Source organism: Phlebotomus papatasi, chromosome 2 (assembly GCF_024763615.1).
Source record: "Phlebotomus papatasi isolate M1 chromosome 2, Ppap_2.1, whole genome shotgun sequence".
Taxonomy (NCBI): Eukaryota; Metazoa; Arthropoda; class Insecta; order Diptera; family Psychodidae; genus Phlebotomus; species Phlebotomus papatasi.
The window spans coordinates 78,360,521-78,386,600 of record NC_077223.1 but is presented as its reverse complement, the minus strand read 5'-3'; the positions used below and the strand labels follow the sequence as shown (position 1 = coordinate 78,386,600).

Below are 26,080 nucleotides of genomic sequence, written 5' to 3'. Positions count from 1 at the left end.
GACCACTTAAATGAGTCCCCCTGGGTATTGCGCCAGGGAGAGAAAATGTGCAAATTTGCAATTATGACTCTATTAATCCATTTCATCGTATTGAGTGGACAGGTAAAATTTTTCGCCAGTAAATGGAATTCCATTAGATTGCGTCCCCTCCAAAGCTCATCTTATGGGCACTATGCATTACATCTTCTCTGGCGAGTGTGAATTCCTGCAGATTTGCGGTGGTAGGCAGCTTTTGCTCAGAAAAGTGGCGGGAAGAAAAAAGAAGATCTCGTCTCATCGCTTGGTACCCCATAGCATCTGAATCAATTCATTCACCAGGCAATTGTGTTCCAATATGTCGATCCGCATACACAATTTTCGTGGTAAACTATATAAAGGAGTTCTCGTGTCTTCGAATGCCATCAGTGCATCTTGTGATTTCGACCTGTTCAATTACAAAAAGCTCTGCCAAAGCTTTAGGGAATTATATAGACTCTGATTTCATTTGTGGCATTTCTTTAAGTTTTAAACATTCAAAGTGACACCATGAAAGTGGTAAGTGATTCGTGTAATTTTCAATACTTTTCTCTGTAACTTCATGTTACACTGTTCCCTTTTACTTTTACATTGTGATAATAAACGTGCTGATGGTGTTGTAATTTAAGGAAATGACATTGTATAATATCTATATTTCGATTGGCAAGATTGCAGTTTGGTCTTGTATTGCATCTGATAATTTTACTCTTTTGAAAAGCAAAGAACAAAAGAAGATGTTCTTTCTTGGGTTGACGATCGAAAACTTGTGACGGCTCATGATAATCAATTCTGATACAGCACAAATCGCGGTGATTTATGCAATAATATTTTACTTACTAAGGGGGATGTATCTAATTTATAATAAGAAAAGAACACCAAAAGTTTTATGACAATTTCGGGATTTTTGTGTTCTGATCACTGATCATTTTTCTTGGAGTTTCTGAAACATTTTAATACTTAGGGCAGAATCACATTGACAGTAAAATGCTCACCGTCACCGTCAAAGCCCTCACCGTATTTCGTTGATTTACGCATTTTCATTGTAATTCTTACGCAAATTTTCCATTACAATAGTACCTTGTCTCATACTCGGTGGCATTAGGTGAAAATAGTATAAGAAAATTGAATAAATAAAGCGAAAATGCGATAAACGGTAAGCAAAACAAAAAACTGTAGGATTTTTTTGCTACAGTTTTTCATACAGTTTTATTGCTCACCGTTTATCGCATTTTCGCTTTATTTATTCAATTTTCTTATACTATTTTCACCTAGGGCCACCGAGTATGAGATAAGGCAATACGGTAATTGAGAATTTGCGTAAGAATTGCAATGAAAATGCGTAAATTAACGAAATACGGTGAGGGCTTTGACGGTGACAGTGAGCATTTTACTGTCAATGTGATTCTGCTCTTAAGCTTCCTTATATTCTGAAATTAAAGAATTTATTGCTTTGTATAATCTTGTGTAGGAATATCTTGTGAAATGTATTGTTTGGGATTTTAATAAATATTTTATTATTATATTGTAAAATAGTTGTCCTACATTTTTTTATAAAATTGGAAAGAATCAATGAAATCTTTAAAAAAATACCTATTCCTTTTTTATATTGGACTTTTTAAAACAGCAAGACAACAATAATATAGTCATTGATCTTCAAAAAAATATTTCACTGTGGGTTTCTTCTTTACAGATAAATTAAAGAGATGGGAACGCATTTTTCTAAATTATTAACGGGATTTTTTTAGGATTTCGGTTATACTTATTTTAGTGAAGGACTTTAACTCTATTTGGAGAATGTTTCTCTGCAATTGATTTTGGTTAAAATTGGTCTTAAGATCTATAAGACCAAAGTAAGAAAGATACATAAAAAAGTTCGAAACTGGTTTCAAATTATTGTTTTAAGTTTTTTTTGGATTCCAAAATTTTTAAGTTATGATAATTTAATCGTGTTATTAAAATATATTTATTATAAAAAATATGCCAATTTGTAAGATGTTTAAAATATATTAAATAAATTTATCTGTCAATGAATTTAAAGTAAATTTAGTAGGGGATAGTGCCCATGTTTCGTACAATCCCATGCTTCGGAATGACTAAATTTTTCCTATGTTTCTCAATAAATGTGACTCATTGCACCCCTTTTAAAATATATTGCGGAGTCACATTTATTCAGAAACAGGAAAAATTTAGTCTTTACGAAGCTTGGGATTGTACGAAGGAGTCCCGGTCAAAATCCCGAAAGCCAAAATCCCGAAGGCCAAAATCCCGATAGCCAAAATCCCGAAAGCCAAAATCCCAAATACTTAAAAGTCTCATAGCTACTCCCACGATTGCACCCGCGCTTTCTGGAGGCAAAGGAAAATCTTCTGTGTCTTGGAAAATTATTCTAAACATTTTCCCCCATATAATTTTATCCTTTTCTAAATTTTGAATTCTAGGAATTTTGGCTTTCGGGATTTTGGCTGCCACCGGTACGAAGCATAGGCACTTCACATGTTTCAAATATTCAGAAGCATTAAAAACAATTGAATCAAATCAATGCTGAAAGAAATAGATAGAAATAGAAATAGAAATAGATAGATGCTTGTCAGTTACGACGTGTTGCATACTTTCCCTGAGAAAATGTTTCAGTTTTAGAGTAATAAATCTTATTTTGATGTTTCTGCTATTTAAGTGACCATGTGACTAAAAAGTTAATTAAAATATCGTTAAATCGATTGCTTCATTGTAGAATTAACATTTTTGAAGAATTCTCTCTGAGATACCTCCCCCTTTAGCATGACTCATTTTACCCCGGTATACATATATAGAAAATTTTCGAGTCAGAAAGGAGTGAAAAGTGAATAGAAGAGACAATGTATAACAATGGAATCGTCGTGACAACTCCCTGGTGTGATCTTCTCTAGAGATGATGATCGTGTTCATGCGGTGCGATTTTCCTGGTGCGGGGTATTCTTCTTTTTTTTCGATATCACAGTGAGACTTGTTCTAGCACCTGTTAACATACAATGCCCCCTTGTAGTGCAACCTTAAATGGGACGTATTGCATGGCAAAATTACAAAATGATCCGCAACGGGTGAGACTGCACAAGATGCTTGTCTTTTGCAATTGATCTTCTTTTCATTGTGGCCAACAAGTACAAAGTCAAAAAATTGCATATCATTCTAGTACACTGCTCCTGTAAATGATTCTCAAAATGCAAAGTGGCTCTTTTGAGACGAGATCACCTCTTTTTTTCTATTAACTTTTCCCGCACGAGGTGATCTTCAATCCCTGGGTGATCGCGATTGCTCAATTGAGCGTGACTGCTAGTGGATCAGAGAATTGTCATTACAATTATACACCTTTTATGTGATCATTTTCCCATATCAAATTCAAAATGTTCACCATTCAGTCTGTCGCCTCTAGCTTGGTGCATACAATAATTGACAAGATCATGAATGCATTTTCACCGTGTGATCATAAAAGTGCGAGAATGCATTTTGGCGGAACAGAAGCTGTAAAATTGATTATTTATCTCTAAGATCTTTCGACGTATTGACGAATTGATCAGCCTTTTCCGAATGAAATAATCACATCGTAAAAAGTTGTTCGATACATTGCGAAAAGAATTGACGAACAGATCAAGATCATGATGATGTTGCGTAAAAATAAATCTCTATGAAAATTTCTGGAGTATGAGTATACAAAGATTAGATTGCATTTAATGCGATTAGATTAATTTTACATTGACTTTAGGGAAATACCTAAATAGGAACCTTTAAGTGAATTTACAGAATTCGTTATGTCTTCCAAGATAAGCCTGATAAATCTCCTTAACCCTTTAATGACGATTGAGTTAGCGGTGACCTAAAAAAATTCTTACGGCCATCTAAAATTGTTTTGCTCTAAATTGACCAATTTCTGTCCTTATCATACTTAATCTTTGAAGGACGAGGAGATCAAAAATTGTAGGTCAGAAAAAGTAAATTTCTCTGATACAAAATACAACGTTAGATGACTGTTGGAAAAAATTCATTTTTGGGTAATCGGTGACCTTGTCGGTGACCCAATCGTTCTTAAAGGGAGGGGCTAATCGTCCAAAGAATATGACTACCTTCCTAATTAATATGATGTTCAATTCTTCCAGTTTATTTTCGCGACTCTGATGACTGTTTGTGCATGTGCAAGGCTGGATAATACATATCTGCCCCCACCAGGCGCTTCTCAATCAGGCGGAGGACCAGGACTCGCCGCACCAGGCTTTGGAAGCAACCGACCACATGGCGGTGGAGGAGCTCCTGGTGGTCGTCCGGGAGCTCCTGGAGGTCGCCCTGGCGGTGGTGGATTTGGAGGAGGTCCAGCTGGGGCAGCACCCAGTGGCCCTCAGGAGCCCCCCATCGCTATCATCTCATACGAAAACGAAAACAACGGCGATGGTTCCTACAGGTACAGCTACGAGACGGCAAATGGTATCAAAGTCGAAGAGGAGGGTGAAATAAAGAACAAGGGATCAGAGAATGAGATTCTAAGTGTTAGAGGATCCTATTCCTACACAGCACCCGATGGAACACCCATCACAGTCACATATATTGCAGATGAGAATGGCTTCCAACCACAGGGAGATCATCTGCCCACACCTCCACCAGCTCCTCAAGGATCAGGTGAGCTCATAAGATACACCTTGCAGAGATGATTCGACTAGTTTTTGAGAAGAATTGAATTTAAAATGCACCACAAGAGATTGTATCAAATGCATTAACAAGAGTTGTAACATAGCTAACACGCAAATGTAATGCTAAAAGACTGAAAACCCGATTCCGTGATTAGTGTTTCAGTGTCTTATTGAAATCTCACATTTGATTTTACAGTCGCCATACAGAGTGTCTCTTTTAATTTGAATAATTGGATTTTATGCTGAAATGTGCAAATTTAGAGCCTTAAGAGCATGTTCCATCACTTTAACCCGCTCATAAAAGTGCATCGCTAAGATATTAAAAACACATAGTAAAATGGGGCATATTTTATGGGAAATATAGATTATGTAATGCAAATTTTACATCAATCAGTGAATTTCAAATGATAAACTTACAAAGATATTGAGATGAGTGTTGAAGTAAGAGGCATTATTTCTTTAATATGAGCTTTTACCCATATAATCGCTATGTGTGGGCAACTTAATGTATCGGTCAATAAATTTATCAATTAAACATACTGAAACATGTTTGTCTGCAGATAGTAAAACTAATTTATGAACAATATACTACATAAATTTATTAATGATGATTGCATTTGACCGTAAAATCACTTTTAAACTTTTAATTGTTTTGTGTCTTTATTGAGCAGCTCCTGGCGGTGCTGGAGGATACCCAAGTGGACCAGCTGGTGGTGGGGGATATCCAAGTGGACCTGCTGGTGGTCAAGGTTATCCAAGCGGTGGTGGAGGATACCCATCAGGAGGAGCACCTCAGAGACCTAGCAATCAGTACATTCCACCCTCAAACCAACCATCTAGGCCCTCAGGAAATGGTGCATTCAGTCCGACAAATGGCTATAGATACTAAGTCCGGAAGTGTCCATGGCATAATGTAAAAAGCTCCCATTTCAAAAAGCTATTCCGTGATTCAAAACTTTAATTGATTCTGTATCGTGCACATATTATGCTGTATCTTGCTGTACAATCTGCCAACTCTGTTCAGTTAAATGTGGTATAATTGTAACATTAATTTATGTCATATTCAATAACATTGATTTATTGTAAAAATTATTAAATTAAATAAATACATTAACGTGATGGATTTACTTTTTACTTAATTGAATCCTATGGAGGCGCCTGGTACTACATAGCTCTACCGATACCAACTCTACCAAATATAGCAAAATAAATAGCCTAAAAGTTGGCAAATGGATAGATTTCTTGAACATTCAACGATGATCAACTTGACTCATTTAAATTCCTCGATCAATGGCATGAATTGCTTAATATATTTAGCAAATAAAAGATGGTCTTGTTTATTTGAGAGGAATTGAGCCATTAATATAAAAAGAGTAACTGACAATGTTTCAGCACAAGTAGTACATTTATTGCTGTGAAAATGTTTGAGCGGTACCAAAAAATTAAAACAATAATCGTGTTTCTTCTTACTCTCGTTCTTGGTAGGTTTATTAATACATCTTTTGGATTGAAATTATAACTCTTCTTTTATTAAATTTTCCCGCAATACAGCTACCATCTCTACAAAGCTCAGAGTTAAATACCTTGTCGCGATAACACATGCATTGCTTCCATTTTATGGACCAGTGCTACCAGTATTGCTTATAATTACATCAATTTTTACACGTTAAAAAGTATTAATAGTTAAATTGTGCCGTAAGTTTTTTAAGCAATTGTGTGAAGTGCATCGCATATTTCCTGCAGTGGATCTTCCAAGTCCAATTCTTCAATTAATGCAGTCCTTAGAACGACAGCTAGAAAATGACAATAAATTTGTAAGTTTGGTGATACTTATTTTATCAAAGGTTTATTCTATATTTTAAAGTTTATATCTCACGAAATATTTGTTTTTGACTAAAATTTATATTAAAGATTAAAGACAGTTGGCTCTCAGAATAAATTTCGTATTTTTGCTCCCAAAGCATGGTCAGTTTTCAATGCAAATCCTTAAATGGAAATGAAAATTATGTTGATGGTCCTCCGGTCGATTTAAAGAAGAATCTCAACATTTATTTATGTTTCATGTAAGTTTTAAAAGATATTTTCTCAGTTATCTTTAGAGAATTTGCTCTAAAATAGGTATTTCATATTTTTGGAAAATGACAAAAACCAACAAATGAGGCATTTAAAGTGATCGGAGCGCGATGTCTTCTATGAACAAAATTGTAGTCTTAAGTGTTGCCTATCGTCTGGTGTTAATGAATTTTTAATATTTTGTTTTGTTTATTTTATACAATTTTTTACAACCTCACTCAAAGACCATTTTTTGTAAGTTTTTAGAGAAACTTCAATTTTACACCCTGAAAGAGTGGTTTTACAAAGTCTTTTGTAATTATCAAAATTGAAGCACAACTAATGGCCTTTCCAACGGACCCACGATTTTTAAATTCTGTTCGCAAGAACCTTAGATATAAAGGATAATGTAAGGCAAAGCAAAATAAATATAAAAGTATTAATAAAAAAAATTGTGACGTGATTGTGCAAAACCAAGACCATATTCTTAATCAGGGGACTCAACTCTATCAAAAATACCGAGTGAGACCTCTGAGACAAAAACCGTGTTGCATAGTGCTATTTAATTAATTAGAAAAGACAAATTATAAAATATGTGACTGAATTACAAATGAAGCTTATACTAATTCAAATGTGTAGGGTAGATGGCCCATGTAATTCCATGCCCCACCATCCCCTCATAACTTTACTTATTTACGAGGGGTAACTTTCATAATTTTGGAACAGAATTCCAAAGTCAACGTATTTGATTAATATTTTATACCGAACTTCTAAAATATTGAATTAATTTAAAAAAAACCAATCTATTAGAAGTGGCATTGAATGGAGCTTGGCATAAAAATAGGTCATCTATATTAGTAATTGATTTAGTAATTTATTTATGATATTTTTCCAAGGGATTCGAACATGTGAATATTTGAAAAGTGCTTCTTTTCTATTGCACAATGATTAGCGGTTGATTCGTACATTTTGTTTTAGAAATCTTAAAGATTGATAATAATATTGACTGAATTATTATAAACAAATTCTGAATAATTAATAAAATTTGTCTTATTTTTATTATGTTACCCCATCATCAATTTAAATTTCCTGAAAATATCCTCGTTATCTTTTACAATCCCTTTTTTTATTTACCTTACCGAATCTTTTACTAATAGAATTAAAATAAATAGAATCACTTTCAACATGCTAAATGATATAATTTGTAGTGAAATGGGTTCACTCTTGCTTTTGTACACAAAACCTAATCTAAATATTTGCAAATTAAACAGCAGAATAGTTTGGAAACTTCCAATATTTTTTTTAAACTTGGTTATTTCAGGGTTACACCTTTCACATAATGATGTTTACGACGTACATTTAATTGCGATGTATGTCAATTGATCAAGAGCTACTCGTCTTGTGCATCAATTAAGCTCAATAAAATTGAGCAGCTTTTCTTTAAAGAAAACTTATGAAGTATTTTAAATGCCTTGGATGGAATGATGATTTAAATTTATTTTAATTAAGTAGAATTATGCATCTTACGGAATAAAATTATAAGAATTAAAGTTATAAAGTTTTAAACTTCTTGTTTTATTCGTACAACATAGTTATTATTTTAGGTGCTATACTATGGTCAGTATAATATTTAATTTAAATTAAATATCAAAATAAAAGATTATGAAAATTCATTAATCTCTGAAAATAAATAGAATAGGTGACTAGTTTAATGTCATCTCTAAAAAATTCAAAAAATTGGTAGTTTCCTTTAATTTTTTAAAAGTACATTATAAAGTACTAATCAAATGCTTTGATTTCGTAATGCTGTAGTGCTAAAATAATCAAAAAGTATTTACATTTATTAGGACTGACATCAAATGGGGCATGACATTAAATGGATTATCTACTCTCAAGAGATACCTATGGATCTTTATACTGCTTTTCTAAAACATATTAAGTTATTGACAATTACAAATTATTTAATAGCACATTTTTTGTATTTCTATTTGAACTCAAAAATAACTAATCGGTTTGTTCATAGCCAAAGTATGATTCTCAAAAGTAAAATTCTCAAAAGGTAAATACGATAAAACGTGGTTGATGTTCGAAAAATTTAAATGGAATTCAGAAATTTCATACTAAAAATTCGCGCAAGGTTATAAAAACCAATAAAATACCTATCTATACAGTAGTAATTTGTCAAAGAAGCAATTATAAATGGATTTAATAATCAGATAGGACATTTTTGACCCTCGTTAACTCGTTTATTTCTTACAACTACGAACGAGAGTGATACATTGATTAAAGACACTTCGGGTTTCGAACAGAAAATACTTTACTGAAAAATTAAAAAAAAATTTGAAATGGAAATACGAAGTGAGAAATGAAAACGTCTTTTCTTTTCCTTGGTTTTCGAAACTAATTTGAATTTTTTTTTCTTCTATGAAAATGGGTCTTACGAGTCCTGTATACGATTTCTTTTATTTTCGGATATTTTTTGGAGGTACCTCAGGCGAACATTTTGTTTGAAACATGCTTATGAATTGGAATTATTGAAGGTCAAAAGTCAACTATTTTGTGGGACAAAGTTTTTCAACCGATTTGATTGAATTTGAATTTTTTTGTAAAGGTTTTGAAATTTCTTATCCGGCTGTATCAGTCCCAATTAGTTTTGAATTGGTCAAATAAATGTAATTGATTAATTTTGTAGAATATTCTTTTTTATTTGCGCGTAAGCTTCTTATTTCCAAAATTCACAATTATAAGCTTATTTTCAAGATCAGAATTGTTTTCCTTTTTCTGAATGAATTTAATCGGTAATAAACAGGTGTATACACAAAAATCTTGCGAAAAGATAATTCACGAATAGTTCTATCTCGTGATTTCGAGCATTCCGCAAAGCTTGGACAGTTTTCAATCTATTTTTTTTTTATATCTATTTAGATTTAAATGTAAAAATTAACGACTGTTGAGGCTTTGTTTCTCAACTGATTTAGTTAACTATTGATCTAATTTTAAAATTTTAAAGATTTTATATGATATGATTACATTTGCAAATTGGTACTAGAATCATTAATTTGGGAATGGTTTTTAAATGATTTATAGGGTGAAGGGAACGTCTATTGACACTTTAAGAACTCGTGTCAGCACCTATTGACACCCTACTCTGTACCATTTGGGATATGAAATTTGAATATCTCTGTTTATAGTAAAAGGTATATTACAGAAAAAACGTTATATTACTTATATTTTACTAGATACATTAAATAATTTTCAACATTTTGACAAATGTGTCAATAGGGGTTCTCTGTCGAACAGACGTTCGTCCGACCCTAAATGAATTCAAATTGGTATTATTATACGATAAAGGCTAAGTAAAATTCATGAAATGTATAAATTTCGACGGTTCAGAATATAAAACAAATATGTTGTGTACGACTAGCTTTACAGTAAAGCGATTTCAATTCAAGCTAAGATTTTATATGCTGAGTATAGGATATTTATGATTTGAAACCCCTATAACTTTGGGATTAATTAACTTTCTGATATAATATTTACAGAGAAGGTAAAGGGTGTAAAGGAATACCCGAAAAACGAAAACACGAATTTTGCAAAAAATTGACTTATTCGACTTATATTCTGACCAATCGATTTGTAATTTCCAACACCCACAGACTTTCTTTTACCATATCTTCACTAACATAAATGAGAATGCATAATCCAAGAACATAATACGAAACGGTAATAAATGAGAGATGAATTGCTCAATTGGATAGTGTACGTGTACACGTGATAATTTCTTATATATTAGTAAACGATCCACATTTATTTGGATCAATGCCATATTTCGATATGACGATTTAGAGATAAAAATGTTAATATTTAAACAATTGTAGCTCGTGGCTTTGAACTACTGGGAAAATTTACAACACAAAGGTAAATCAGACAAATCTTAAGGGAAGACTAACAATACACCTTTCGATTATGCTCAAATGTTTGCATAAACACCACAAAGAGACCCTCATGTTGATGGAGATGGCGAAAAGAAGTGAAATGAAAATAAACTTTATGACGCATTTAGAGACGAGACGGGTTAAAATGAGATAAGCTGTCTACGAGGTATTTGATGACTCTGGTGAATCACATTCAATCGAATAGTGAGAAAATGTGCAACTTGAGTCAAGTGGTTTTGGGATTTCAAGTAAATTTTAAGAAGAAGACTCCAAACAATGTGATGAAATTGCTAAATGTATAAATAATTTGCTGAAACAAAGATTGCAAATTGAATTTCAACACGCAGATGGGTCTTCAACCGCCCGCCAGGCTTTTTATCTTCCTTTACTCAAAATGCACCAATTCAAAAACTCAAAGATTTGAAGACTACGAAACGAAGACTCTTCTGCAATTCAATACCATCCATCATAATACTTTTGTCAATGAAGTGTTTTTGGGAGAATGGACAATTGGCAAATTGAAGTATATTGTCGTGATAGTTCCCAAAATAAAGCACTCTTTCTGAAACTTACACTATTGAGAAGTATATATTTGCATTGAAATCTATCCAAATAGAAATGTGATTGAATAAAGTCAAATTATTGTGAATTATGAATTATATGTTGTAATCGAAAGTATTTTTTCTCACCATTTATTAAATGTCTGTAGATCTTTTTTTTTCTACCTCTTTTACTGACATATCTAACATTCAAGTGAGCAGATGAAGCCAAAAGAGTAAAAAAAAATGCCAAGTAAAAACTACTTCGCTAAATGCTCGAACTTCGATGTTATACACTAAAAATGGATTACTCATAAATTGTTTTTATTGGTCCAATTAAAAAATAAGCACTATCCTCACAAATTCAAGTATTTCTCAAAATATTGTATTGTGTTATCCTTACTCTATATTCATCGGCTCACGATCAATCTGAACCGATTCATAAATCTCATGGAGGTCTTTTTTAAAAATAATCTATAAGAAAAATTTGAATTCCTGACAATGCAAAATTCTGACAAATTAATTTAAGTACTCTTTAATTGCATTATTAACCCTCTAACAGATAAAACCGTCTCAAGACTTTCTTCACAAAAATCACATTTACTGCGATTACAAAGTCTTTATTTATTTATTTCACGTCATTAGGGTCATATATGACCCGGGGAAAAATGTTTTTTTTTTGACTATTTACATTAATTTAATACATGTTTGTTAATACATGTTTGTGCACAACATCATAATAGAAGGACGTAAGATTCTTGGCTAATTTTCTCAAGACTCCAGATATTCAAGAAAAGAAAATATTTGAGATCAAAAATCACGAATTTCGAACTTTGTGAAATGACTTTTCTTTTTCAAAATTTTTTATATTAATTTTTTTTTTCAGCAAAAAGTTCTTTAGAAACACAAAATAGAATATCCAAAGATTGTATATTGCATATTTTGATATAACAAACTACTCTCAATTTTCCAGAAAAGCGCGTAATATTTTCCGGGTCACATATGACCCTATTGTCGGAAGGAGTAAAAGTTTATGAAAGTGTTTTCGTGCCAGCCATGTAGTTGCGACAGTTGGGACATTGTTTTTCTTTGTGAAATTCAGAAGGATAATATCTTGCTCCTGGACATTTCATCTTATATCTGATGAGTTATAACATATTTTGCAATATTTTACACTAAATTCCGGCATTATGCACATTTTCGGGACCGAAAAAAACGCGAGAAATAGCATTAAGCATCGAGAAAATTTGCATACCATCAGGGGCTTTCTTTTGAATAAATCGGCCGTAAAACGAATTTTGCGCGGAGTAAAAGTAGTCCAAACAAAAAGATTCAACTGTTCAATAGAAATGCATTAACAAACAGTACTTTTTGGTCAGAGTTCTTCAATAAATGGTTAGAATATTTTAAAAATTTACCTTAATAAAAGAAATTAAACTTTTATTCTATTTTTATATAAAGTAGCAAAATGTTTTTAAATGTCCCATGTCGCAAAATAGTATACATACAGGCGTATTTCAAAAATGACTTCATAAATTGACTCCCAAGGGTAGGCAAACTTGCATAATTGTATGTGCATAATTCCATCAGGTGCATAATTCCGAAGGACTTAATGCCGGGATTGAGTGTAGAGTATTCTGCAAGCGTCCCATACTGTGCAATTGTATTGTGTGTGAATAAATATGTGGATAAGTTTATTTTTGTCAAATACCACACAAAATAGTGTGACAGAGACTGTTCAAGGGATTATCAGGAAGATTCCTTTAACACCAGGAGTACAGTGTTCATCAAGACAATCCAGTTTGCCATGGTTTTGGCCAACTTAATAACTTCAAGCAAAAAAAACTCTTAGAAAGCCCGTGATATAGATTTTGAAAATGGTATGTATACTTCCCTTGCCGACAATAGGGTCATATATGACCCGGATTTTTTCCGAGTTTTCACGCAATTATTATTTTTTTTCCTCTCAGAACTATTATATTTGATCATAAAGCATTAGAAAAACCTCAATTTTACATGCATTGACTTGCTGAATAAAAGTGTGACGCGAAAGAGTTAACACTAAACCTACTGTCCGTTTTTTGGTAGTTTTTCCTAAGACGCTCGGTCAAATGACTGACCGCTGTAGGGTAAGATACTTAACAAATTTTTCTTGGAAAAGACGAAAAAATTAAACTAAAAAAATTATACTAAAATCTTAGATCAGTTGATGCCATAAGGGTTGAATTATTATGAAAACAAAATTCGGGGGTGTTCTAAAATGGCAGAGAGAGCCTAGATGAATCTCACATAATTAACTTCTATCTGCCCATTGGCATTTAACCTTTTCCGAAAACCGCATGTCAATATCTCTCTCTGTTCTATCCCTAGAAGTGGTCGTCCACGAAAATCGATCGTCAAATCGTGTAGATTCAAATTTAGACCCGATCTGACTAAGTCGGATTTCACCTCAGACCACAATATCTAGGTTTATAAAGAATATCAGCTCAGGTAAAACATAATGCATCTATAATTCAAAATTGGTATATTGTACATATTGCTGCTCTCTTAATAGAGTTCGAGCAATAAAAATAGCATAGAGCTCAAAAGTCATGCCCAGAGTTGAATTTTGATGTTTGAAGCAATTAAATGTGCCTTCAATTATCTTTTTTCCTCTCTTCATCATACTCGAACAAATACGTCTATTTACCTTTGGTGGATTTTGAGATATTGGCCATTCATTGAAATAAAATACTTTTCTTGATTGCGGCAATCATATGCAAATTTACTCCTCAAATAACGCATGCATGGACGAGACGTTGCGGGGGAGCCCACAATTGACAATATAATAAATGAAAATGTTCAAAAGATGGGATCCACGAGGGAAGGAATTGCTAACCCGTGCCGGAGACAAATTAATTGAGGTGTCGTGGAATTTCTTGTTTTGTCTTCTGCCGCCCCATGGAGTGATTTGTTCATCAAAATTGATGGCGAAAAACTCAAAAATTGACGAGTCTCCAACCACAACCCATTTTCTGACGAAATCCTGTTTTTTTCTAGCTTTAGAGCTTCTAAATTGATATGCGAATCTATTTTTGAATCTAGCAGTGAATTGGTTAAACAAGAATTTTAAATAAATTAAATTTTATCTCATTAATCAGATTCTATAAAAAAATATTGCCACAATAGTAATTTCAGGATTTCATTTTTGCGTCAAGACATTTATTAAAAAAAAAACGATTTTTTTTTCTATCTCATTTAGCATTATTATGAACTGAATAATCTTCGTTTCCTAAAATTATTTATAATAATAATGACGTGTCAAATAAAGGATAAGTTCTCAGATTATTCTCAAAAATTTCCTTAAAATTCTCAAAGAACTCAAGGGTCAGTTATCTGGGTTATTGTAAATAATTTTGATTTAAAATAATTCCAAATAGGGTAAGTGTGCCAAATTTCGGCATAGTTGAATGCAAGCGACAAAGTCTCAAGTTTGAAATGTAATATTTTTAATAAAAATTGAATATTTTTGTTACTCTTTTATAAGGAGTGTTGCTTGGAACCTTGCAGACATTTTATCATCTTTATTTTCTATAAAATCATTCTAAATACATTTTAAAATGAATAAAAATGTAGATATAGAATTGGTGGCCTATTTCGGCCACCTTCATTCTCATAGTTCCTTGCCCTTCCAGAATTCTTTCAATGTCTTTTTCAGATCGTCTTGCTCATCGAAGCGACATTTTTTGTTATTTTTTTGCATTGTACAATCTCAAGAATACGCAAAATCTAAAAATTCATGGAAATTCGAGGAACAAAAAATATGGCCGAAATTGCAAGCTGGCCGGAATTTGGCACACTTCCCCTATTCATTTGGAACGCTGAGAAAGTTGCTCTGTAATATTTATAACAAATTGAAATTTTAAAAGAAATCCTAAAAAAAAATTATAGAAACTTTATAAAAAATTTTTTTGAGCACGTAGAAATTAATAGGGGAAAGTACTCTCCCTTCGAACGTTCATACCTTCGAATAATTTGAATTTTCTTTTAGTTTTCTTAAGAAACTTACACATTTCTATTAAATATTAGTTGGTTTATCATCATTTGTTGATAATTCCGTGATAATTTAGTATAAATCTCTTACGAAAAACAGAAGAAATTCACGTTATTCGAAGGCATGAACGTTCGAAGGGAGAGCACTTTCTCCTAATGGGAAAATTGTTTCAGGCTCCGAACATACTCTAGCTTCGAACGCTTCATATTTTTCCCACATTCTATTAATGAATCTAACGTATGACAACTTATTTTAATGGATAGTCTCTAGGTGACACATTTTATTGAAAAATAGGTCAGATTCATTGAAAGAACTTGGAAAAAATATAGTATTTAAAGCCAGAGTATGTGCGAAACCTGAAAGACTTTTCCTAATTGATTTTTATGCCAAATCCATAATTTTCAAATCAGACTAATAAATTAAATTATTAAAGTATTGTTATTATTAAAATTTTCATTGATAAATCAAATTAAAAATAAAAACTTCTCTTTACCTAGGATAGCGCATACGTCATTCCAAAGACTCGACTGGTCCTCGCGTCGACTGGTTTAAAAAATGTTAAATAGGTCATAGGGAAAACTGGGGCAACAGTAAACAAGGGAAAGTTGTAAACACTGCAGCTAAATTATATCATGATAGGGCTCAATTTTACTTAAAAATAGGAGAAAATCCCGTTTTCAAATTGCCCATTCTGTCCCCTAACGTTTATTTCTGTACCAGTCTTCCCTATGCTCTATTTCCATTATTCATTGTATCAGACAAATGATAATTAAATTTTTTTAATAAGTTTTTTCTTATTTTGTATTTAAAAAAAATTTAATATAACATTTATTAAACGTATTGATACAATTCTATCTTCTTATATAATTCTAATTTAAAATTGCTTTTAAAATATAGGGGACACTGGGGTAAAAGTCACAAATTGAAATTTTTAAAATTCAATATCTTCCAAGATAAAAGATATAGCGGCTTGAATTTTTTTCCATAGAGAGCCTCCATAGACCTTCTTCAAAGTCGTATGTTTCTTGGAATTCGAACAAGGAATTCAGAAAATAATAAATATTGAAATTTTTAGCCCTATTTTTGAAATATTTTCCTTGCAACAGATATCAATTTTTACATATTAATTGATTAATCCAAAATTGATGCACTGGTAAGTATTTCCTAAATGATTTAGATTCTTTGAATACGAAACCTCTATCTGATTTAGAATTTTACGAAGATTGTTTTCTCCAGAAATTAAAATATTAAAAATGACCACTTGGGGTAAAAAGTAACAAAAGTTATGGAGCAAAAATTAACAAAGACCGAAGCAATTTCTGATGTCTCACGGCGAGAAGAAACATCATTTCCGCATCTCGCCGCATTTTGTTTTCATTGGTCAAATGATTTGCAGTCTCTTGTGTTTTTTTTTTCTAAAATAGCTTGAAAAGCGCTTTTCTCGTTCAGATAGAGCAAACGGTGTTTTAAAAATGTGTAGAGGAATAAATTTCCTATGAAAATATGTCACCTAGCTATTTTTTTTAAATTTACAAAAGCTTGTAATAAAGCAAATCAAAATATGATAATATCCCATACCTGGTACTATTTGCCCCAGCATTTTAGAGAATGGTCACAAAATTACCTTTTAAAAAACAGCTCGATAAATGTATTTCCTTACAAAATAGAGGAAAATTACTTTCACAAAGTTGTAGAGTGGTAAATTTCCCATAAAACTTCACTAATTAGGAATTTCTGGGGCGCCAGGGTAGCTTGTAAAAAAATAAAATATCCGTTTTGTTACTTTTTGCCCCAATCTCCCCTAATATTTCTGAACCCATTGCATTACTTATTTAAATGCTTTGTAATTAAATTTCAGTAAATTTTGTAATAATAACCATTAGATTGACAAATATTCCTCACGGATATATAGTCAAAACAAGTTTTAACAAAGAATGGCGCCAAACTATTTGTAAACCTTCGACTCTTGAGGTTTTTCTCGCATCTCCAAAGAAGATCAAGTTGCATTACACGAAAAACAGGGGATATTACTTTGCAATTAATAAATTTACATTATGCGGGATAATCTCGCGGGACTTTGACGTCAACGATGTTTAAGAAGTGACCTGGCGATAAAAAACACTAATACTACCCATTTTCGTGGTGGGGTGCATGAATAAAAACGCATCTATAGATCTTTTTAGAGGAAAGACACAAGGAATTGAGAGCTTGGTGAATGAGAAGTTAATACACAAACAATCAGTAAATTATTAATAAATCACGGATCATCGTTGCAGACACAAATTCATGCGCTATTCATTCCAGAAGTTGTGCAATTCGGTGACATTTACCACTTCTTTTGCGGGTTCTTCTTTGACTTGAACTTTTTTTTTCTCAACACATTTTCCACCACTTTGTGCAAATTTCACATATTCATACGCGGCAAAATTGAATTTTCTTGCACGAGAGCATAAAAGTGCTAATTATTGTGACGATGCCATACTGAGATGAGAGTGAGAAAAGGCTATTATTTTACTTAACAATTTCCCAATCGATTCCAATTAGTCTGCATTAACCTTGCAATGGTATAATTTCCCGCACTTATGATCCATCATTATCGACAATATGAACCCAAGAAATGCTGAGAGCAGAAGATTAGTAATTTAATTGTTGAGATCTTCAACTCCTCATTTTTTATCATCCTCTTACCTTCCCATCTCAATGGGTTGATTTATGGAAGATCTTTCTTAGTGACAAAAAGTGTGAATGAAAAGGTGAGACTTTTCGCAGTACGCTTAACCTTCTAGAGTCAGGAAGAAAATTCATTACACAAAAAAATTGTTAAATTTTCAAGTATATCGCAATAAATCCTCTTAGTGTAGCAGATTTTATGAATAGATTTCAAGTTTAACCACTGCGAAGTTGATCTTTTTGCGTATAGAGATGAAAATTTCTTCTGGGTTGTTGTCTTGGATAGATCAATTCACTGGTTTTTACTTAAAATGTTTATATGCTAATATTCGAAGGCTATTAGGAAGCTGCCAATATTTTAGAAAAAAAAATCTCTGTTAACTACTCAAAAAAGTTTACTAAAAATATGCATATAAATGTGTCGATATTTATATACATATAACACCAAAAAATCATTTAAAAAAACTAAAAATTGATTAATATTTTGAATATTTTAATGCGTAACCTTTAAAGACGATTAGGTTATCGGTCTAAAGTTTAGTTTTGCCATCTAGAGGGTCAGAAAAAAATATTTTTTCGGATCCTCGATTTTCAATCATCTCATCCTTCACGATTCTCTTGATGATTTTCTAAGGATTTATAGACAAAAATTCTTATTTTTTTCGAATCTTTAAAATTAACAGTCAACATTATCTAGGACAGTCTTTTTTCCTTTTTCCTCACCCCCCTCCTTCCTCTTTAAAACAATGTTATTTGGTTAATTCCGAAAACGGATTCTCGATTAGGTGTGATTTTTTCATAATCACACCTACTATTTTTATTCCTTTTCAAATATGTTTCGGAGGTAGTCAAGGTGAATATTCCGTCATTAGACACCTATGTTCGAAAGACATGTCGATATCGAATATTCGAATGTCAAGATTTAACCACTTTGAAAGGCCTGTTTTTCAATCAATTTGCTTAAACTTGAAATTGGTAAAGTACCCGAAAATGATATACCTTTCTCGAATTTATTTTTTATTCGTCCGTATGCTACACTCACGCAAAATATTCTAAAATGCGTTTTTTTAATTTTTTTTTAAATTTTGGAATGGGTTTTAATTTATGATTTACATTTATATTTCTGAATCAATATAATTAGTAGTAAACCAGTACGCAACCAAAGATAATGCAAAAAGATAATAGGGGAGGGCCACCATGTTTAAGACACTTTTTTATGTTTTTACTTTAGGTATTATTTCCATTTGTTCCATTTCCATTTATTTCCATTTCCATTTATTCGAAAGGAAACACTATTTGATGAAGACCCAAGTCAGACATAAGAAAAACTTGCAAAATCATTAAGAGTTGATCACTCAACAATATTCAAACGCGGTATAGACCTTTTTTAAAACTTCTCTATTTCCTCCTGTACTTAAAAAAAGGTCTATACCGTGTTTCTTGACTCAAAATTATCCACAAAAGACCGAGAATACAATTTAATATTCAAACGTTTAAAATAATTAAAAGTGATTAAAATACAGGTAAATTGGGTATTACTCCAACTGAAATTTAGATACGTCGATCGACGTTTAATCCTGAGAGATTTACGCATCGGATTGACACTGGAGATTAAAAGTGGATACACTTCGACAACACTCAATGGGTCAAATGATAGAGCACTCGCTCTATGATGCAAGTGTCCCGGGTTCCAATCCCCTTCAGGTCACCAGGAATTTTTCTGGCGTTTAAGGTGCTCGGATAGCATCCAGTGAGCTTCACTGCACTTAATTCCACGGGCATGGGACTGACAATCTCATCCCGTACAAGAAAAAATAATAATGCATGTCTAGAAATCCTCCTGCGGGAAGGCCTAGTTCCTTCATGGAATATTGTGCCAGCATTATTATTATTTCCAAAACTCAGAAAATTTATCTTGAAATTTTGAATAGCGTTCCGTTAAACTTTAGAGGACGAAATTCGAGTAAATTCACACATACTAGGGATGCTTATCCATTGTACAAATAGTCGTCGTAGTCCCAGTCAGTAGTTTAGAAATAAAAAAAAACAAGTGTTACTAATTTCCCGTATAGGGGAAAGTGCCCATGCTTGATACCATTGAAAGCTTCGTAATGACTAAAATTTTCCTATGTTTCTCAATAAACGTGACTTCGCAATATATTTCTTTTTCTCTGCGAGAAAAGTGAGAAAACGAGAAAAGCGCTTTTCAAGCTATTTTAGAAAAAAAAACACACAAAAGACTGCAAATCGTTTGACCAATGCAAACAACAAGCGGCGAGACATGGTAATGACGTTTCTTTTTGCCGTAAGACATCAGAAATTGCTTCGCTTTTTGTTACTTTTTGCTCTATACCTTTTGTTACTTTTTACCCCAAGTGGCCATTTTTAATAAAAGGATATGTGGAGAAAAGAATCTTTGTGAAATTCTAAAATAGATAGCGAAGTCGTATTCAAAGTATCCAAATTATTTAGAAAATATTGACCAAGTGTATCAATTTTGGAAAATAAGTAGGTAATAATTGTCATCTTCTGCAAGGAAAATATTTCAAAATTAGGGCTAAAAATTTCGATATTTTATTTATTTTCTAAATTCCTTGTTCGAATTCTAAGAAACTTACGACTTTGAAGAAGGTCTATGGAGGCTATCTATAGAAAAAAATTTGAATCGCTATCTTTTTTACCTTGAATGATATTGAATTTTGAATTTTTCGATTTATAACTTTTTGCCCCAGTCTCCTCTATTTTTAATGGTGCTGGCACACTTTTTCAATTGAGTGAAAAGTTTGAAGTATTGAAATTTTTGTAAATTTTACCTCTTGATCCTTCAAACTGAAGTAAGATATTGTTGTCTCTTACTGTCAAATGAAAATTGAAATTTTAATTTTATTTTCAATTCCAATTTTAATTTTCTTTGACAGAAAGATACAGATATATCTGATTATTTCAGTTTGAAAGAGTAATAGGTAAAATTTCAATGGATTGAATTTCAATCAAATTAAAAGGTGTGCCAGAGCCACAATAAAATAAATGCTTTATAACAACTCAAATTAGGTATGCGTCTTTGATAAATATAAGTGTAGTCTTTTTTTCCAAATATTTGAGTTTCATTTTTTTTGTTTTTCTTTTTTTTAATTAAAAAATAATGTCTTATTTACGTTGTATGTTAGGAAACGACAAATACATAATTAAATTACATCTTCACCTACTGTGAACTGCGTGTGGCGAGCTGATCAGCAAGTTGTTTATCACTTTTATAAACTATTCCGTGCAACAAGACATTGGGTGATTATTTTGCAAACCATCTCTTTAAGGTTGAGCCATTATTATTTTCCTTAAAAGTCTCGATATACACACATCTCCCACAACTGGATTCCTCCTCCTTGCAGCTCTCTTGATGGGCAAAATGATTTGTTAACGTGAGATGCTCATGGAGCTAAAATATGAATAATTTGCTGATTGTGCTTTTATAAATGGTTTGACTGGGATGAGATGTTGTCACTGGCGGGTGGAGTGATGTAGAAGAACTGTGGAGAATTTTGTGCTGCACAAATGTGGCCACGTTCATTCATCATTTTGGCCAAGTTAACTCCCAAAGTATTGCCATCTCTGCCATGGACCACGCCAAAATGTCAAATACACTAAGACAATTTATTCTCCCCTGTGCAACCACTTCAAAGCTCTTCCGAATCATCCGACACATTGCACAAATTTCTTGGTTTGTAATTAATAGACTGACTCTGAGAATTTCAAATAAAATAAAAAATGGGAAACAAGAAAAATAATATTAAAAAAAAACTTCTTGTATTCCACTGCAACACTACAAACGCAATACTTTTGTGGGGTTTGTCCATCGCGTAACAAGTATCTATCTTTAGAGCTTCTCTACGAGCTAGGCAAAGTGTGATAAGTTTTCTGCAAAAGTGGCTTCTGGCCATTTGATGCATATGTCGAAATTGAAACTTCAGCATTTCATTTTCATCACAGCCGAAAAACACCACAACATCCAAGACACAGTCAAGGATGAAACTGAATTACCATACCCATGTCAATACAATAAATTTAATAATTAATATGGAAAAAAAATCTTTCATCAATATTTAATTGAAAGTTCCAAGAAAGATTGGAATGTCTGCCTTTTGGGTTGACAAATACACCCCAAAAAGATATATCGTGTCCTTCTCATTCCGAATGGAAGACAATGTTATAAAATTTGCAAAGATAAGATATGTGATGATGATGGCAATAAACACGAAATATAAATATTTGCAACAGGAAAATTTTACGAAATTTCCATTTTATGGATTTTTTGATTGTCCAGAGGTTATCCTGTTTAATCTCTTGTAGAATGATGCAATATACATAAAATAAATTACTTCATTAGTGTTCTCTATATGAAAGAACAGTGATTTTAAAATACGTCACGCTATGTTTTCTTTAAGTTACATTTAATTTGAAAAAAAAACAAAAGCTTTAATTACTTAAAAAAAAAACAAAGAGTAATTTTATGATTATTTCTAATGCAATTTGAGGCCTTTTTGTTAATTCAAAACAAACAGAATCAATGATCATATTACAAAAACTACATTCTATTGACCGAATAGAGATTCGAATAGAAAACAATTAGGAAATTGTATGAGGAATACAATAGGTCGTATTCGAGGGCTAGCATTGTCGAAGTTTGATTGCTCTCCCGTATATAAGGAGCAATCACCGATGCTTTTTTGACTTAATGAACCCTTTAAGGACGATTGGAACACCGATGTCCCATAAAGAAAATAATTTTTCCTGACTACCTAAAGTAATTTTTTTCTTATGCTTTTACGTAATTGCAAAGTAGGAGGTTGAAGGAATCTAGGATATTTTTTGCAAGTCTCCAGATATTTGTTATATAGTAAATTTTTAAGCTCAAAAAGCTCAAAAATGACGAATTTTTAAATTCTCATATTGAAAATTGATTTTAATTATTTTTTATACTTCCAATTTGTTTTTATGCAAAACCGTTTTGGAAAAAGAGACTACAATACTCAAACATAATATTTTTCATTAGAGTGAAAATTATCATTCATTGGTATCGTCAGAAAAATTAATTAAATTTTTGGGCTATTTTTGTTCCAATCGTTCATAGGGACAAAAAATACACCAAATCAGACTCTATGAACTTTTCAAAGGTTATGTAAGACGTTTCACAAGTCTTGTTTATTGGTTTTATTTTTTATTGCTGATTTTCGGACATTTGCTGTTGAGACAGAAAGAATCGAGTCAAGCCAATGTTATTCGTTTCTATACTTCCGAGAATAGTTTGCTTGACACGATTCTTTACCCCCAAAATTCAATTCACAATCGAATTTTCGTATTTTGAGTTGCAAGGATCCCGAGTTGCACGCATTTCAAGAGATCGCCTATAAAGAATCTCATCTACCATAATACGGGCTTCAGACCTAAGGCTTAGCCGGCTTAGCCATATGGCTTAACTTCTCTAATTTCTTATCAATCAAGATTTCTTGGAAAATTATCACTTAAGATTGGACAACATAGGCAAGTGATCCATTAAATTTTGAAAAGCAATAAAATTAATTACAATTAAATCTTAGGTCTGAAACCAGCCTAAGCTTATCTGGGCTTTTTAAGTGGACCAGACGGCTGCTAAACTTATCATTAGTTACTCGAAAAGTGAATATTAGTTGTTTTTTATGGAAAAATCCCAAAAGTAGGTTCTAGTCTACTTTGAAACTGCTTTCGGAAGTTACCTAGAAGCCGTTTTTAAAATTTGTCAAATCCATTTCTACATCACTTTTTATGATCTCAAAAATTATCAAACAAAGACAAGAACATGTTTAATAACTGAAGGATTTCGTAAGGTAAAGTTTTACTAAACATCAAGAAGATATTTTTCTTAAAGGAGATACCAGAAAATTGATCAAAAACTGAATGTAAAGTTCTCTTTTCTAGCCTCCAAAGGTTTCAGCAGAAATTTCTTCCAAAAAATCGACGAAAAATGTTCAACCGATTTCGATTATTGGCAGAGAGGTGGGCAAATTTTGAATGCTTGGGAGATTTTCTAAAACCTCTTAACACGAAGTTGTGATCTTTTTTAAAGAAAATATGACCAAAAGCCTTTCCAAAGTCCTCCCAAAAAAAAACATTTTAATTTTTCAAATATTAGATTTTTTAAAAGTTGAAACTATATCTTAATATTTATTTATCATAAACCAATTTTTGATCTATTTTGAATAACTTTGGTTTTTTAAAATGGTCATAAGTTTCAATAAAACACCATTTAAGCCAACAAAGGCATTCTTTTCGAGTAAGAATGTCCTTAAGATGAGCTAGATCTTATGTTTTATGTGTTTTTTTTATAAATTGTTAAATGAGGAGCTCAGAGCAAAAAAACGCTATTTTAATAGGGAAATGCACACAACTTAGAGTTTTTCTGCTCCGAGCGCCTCAAATATTGTGAGTTGGCGCCTTGCAATTTCCAAGAAGTGGTATACTAAATACAAAAAATCTGTATATCTCTCTATCTATCTATCTATGATATTGCTCATACTTGGATTGGGATCTGCCGAATCTTCCCCATATTCTCTTGTACATTTCCGACATAATCCTGTTATAGTGTCGAGAATGTATTTTTTTAACGAATGTTACAGGACTTTTCTAAAACGGGCTTCAGACCTAAGGTTTCGCCAAATGGTTTAATTTCTCTAATTTTTTATCAAAGCTAGTTTTTAGGGAACATTTTAACATCGAACTGGAACTTCGAACTTGTTATTGTCGTATTCAATAACTTGGCTAAATCTTTTAGTCTGAAGTCATATAAGGTCCTAACCTAAAATTAAAAAAAAACTTAGAATGACACACTATTTATTCGAGTTTAATATACGATTCCTAAATAAAACAGTTAAAAAAAATAAATTTCGCAAATAAAAGTAATTGTACATAAGGGCCCAATATACCCAGGCTGATCCTCGAGAACTTTTAGTCTGTGAAATTTTACATCAGTAAAGAATCAGGTAGAGAAAATTTTTGCAAAGGACCTCTAATTAACGATTGTAAGCCCTTAGCGTATGACAGTTTGAAATAAATCCTTACTGTCAAATTTTACAGGCAAAATATTCTCGAGGATCAGCCTGAATCTACTTAGGCCTTAAAAGGGAGGCTTTTAGGCTTAATACACACTCTGGATTCGAACACTTTAGGGTAAGTGTGCCAAATTTCGGCATAGTTGCATGCAAGCGCCAAGGTCTCAAGTTTTAAATGCAATATTATTAATAAAAATTGAATATTTTTATTAATTCTTCTTAAGGAGTGTTGTTTGGAACCTTGTAGACAGTTTATCGTCATTATTTACTTTGGTGCCTTATTTCGGCTACCGTCATTCTCATAGTTCTTTGCCCTTCAGGAATTCTTCAAATGCCTTTTTCACGTCATCTCGTTTGTGGAAGCTGCATTTTTTGTTATTGTCTTGCACTGTATAATCTCTAGAGTATATGTAAAAACCAAAAATTCATGAAAATTCGAGGAAGAAAAAATGTGGCCGGAATTGCAAGCTGGCCGGAATTTGGCACACTTACTCTATATTTTTTCCGTATTTTTTTTTAATGAAAAGGACCTATCTGAAAAAAAGATCACATTCATTAAAGAAATATAGAAAAAAATACGATGTGTTCGAAAGCAGAGTATGTGCAAAGCCTGAAAGCCTTCCCCTACGTTATGTTATGTTGAGTTATTTGAACTCTCTGTTACTGCTCGAAGTCAAAGAGAGAGCAGTTATTTTAGTAAAGGATGTGACTTTTTAAGACACCTATTTTATTAGGTCATTAGTTCATTGTATTTATGAGATTAGAAGTACACCGTATACATACCTCTCCACAAATATTGGGCTATCTTATAAGACTGCCTGCCTTATTCATTTTATTCAGCCAATATTGATGATCATGTAACACGAAATATTGTCTTGAGGTCGCAGACAGATTGTGTCGTTGATATTCAAATGTGATTGAATTTAATTAATTTAAAGTAGTTATAAAATGCATATCATTTGAATAACAATGGTTTATTATTCCGTAAATCGTGAAGCTGAACCTGTAAGTTCTCATTAGTTTAGTTGCGGAAAAGTGAAGAGATAAAATATGCAAATTACTTTATAATTTTTTTTCTCATCTTTCGCTATTTTTATTCTTG

General features: G+C 32.3%; 1 protein-coding gene across 1 annotated transcript in view; it reads left to right on the top strand.

Annotated features, from left to right (window-relative positions):
* Positions 1-388: 388 nt before the first annotated feature.
* The window catches only part of LOC129801050 (pupal cuticle protein 36a-like), a 41,457-nt gene continuing 15,765 nt past the window's right edge, over positions 389-26,080 (top strand). The window contains exons 1-4 of the mRNA XM_055845809.1: positions 389-534; positions 4,146-4,659; positions 5,342-5,545; positions 10,265-10,269. Of these exons, the coding sequence (XP_055701784.1) occupies positions 526-534; positions 4,146-4,659; positions 5,342-5,545; positions 10,265-10,269 (732 nt within the window). The 5' untranslated portion in view covers positions 389-525. The remainder of the gene's footprint in view (positions 535-4,145; positions 4,660-5,341; positions 5,546-10,264; positions 10,270-26,080) is intronic.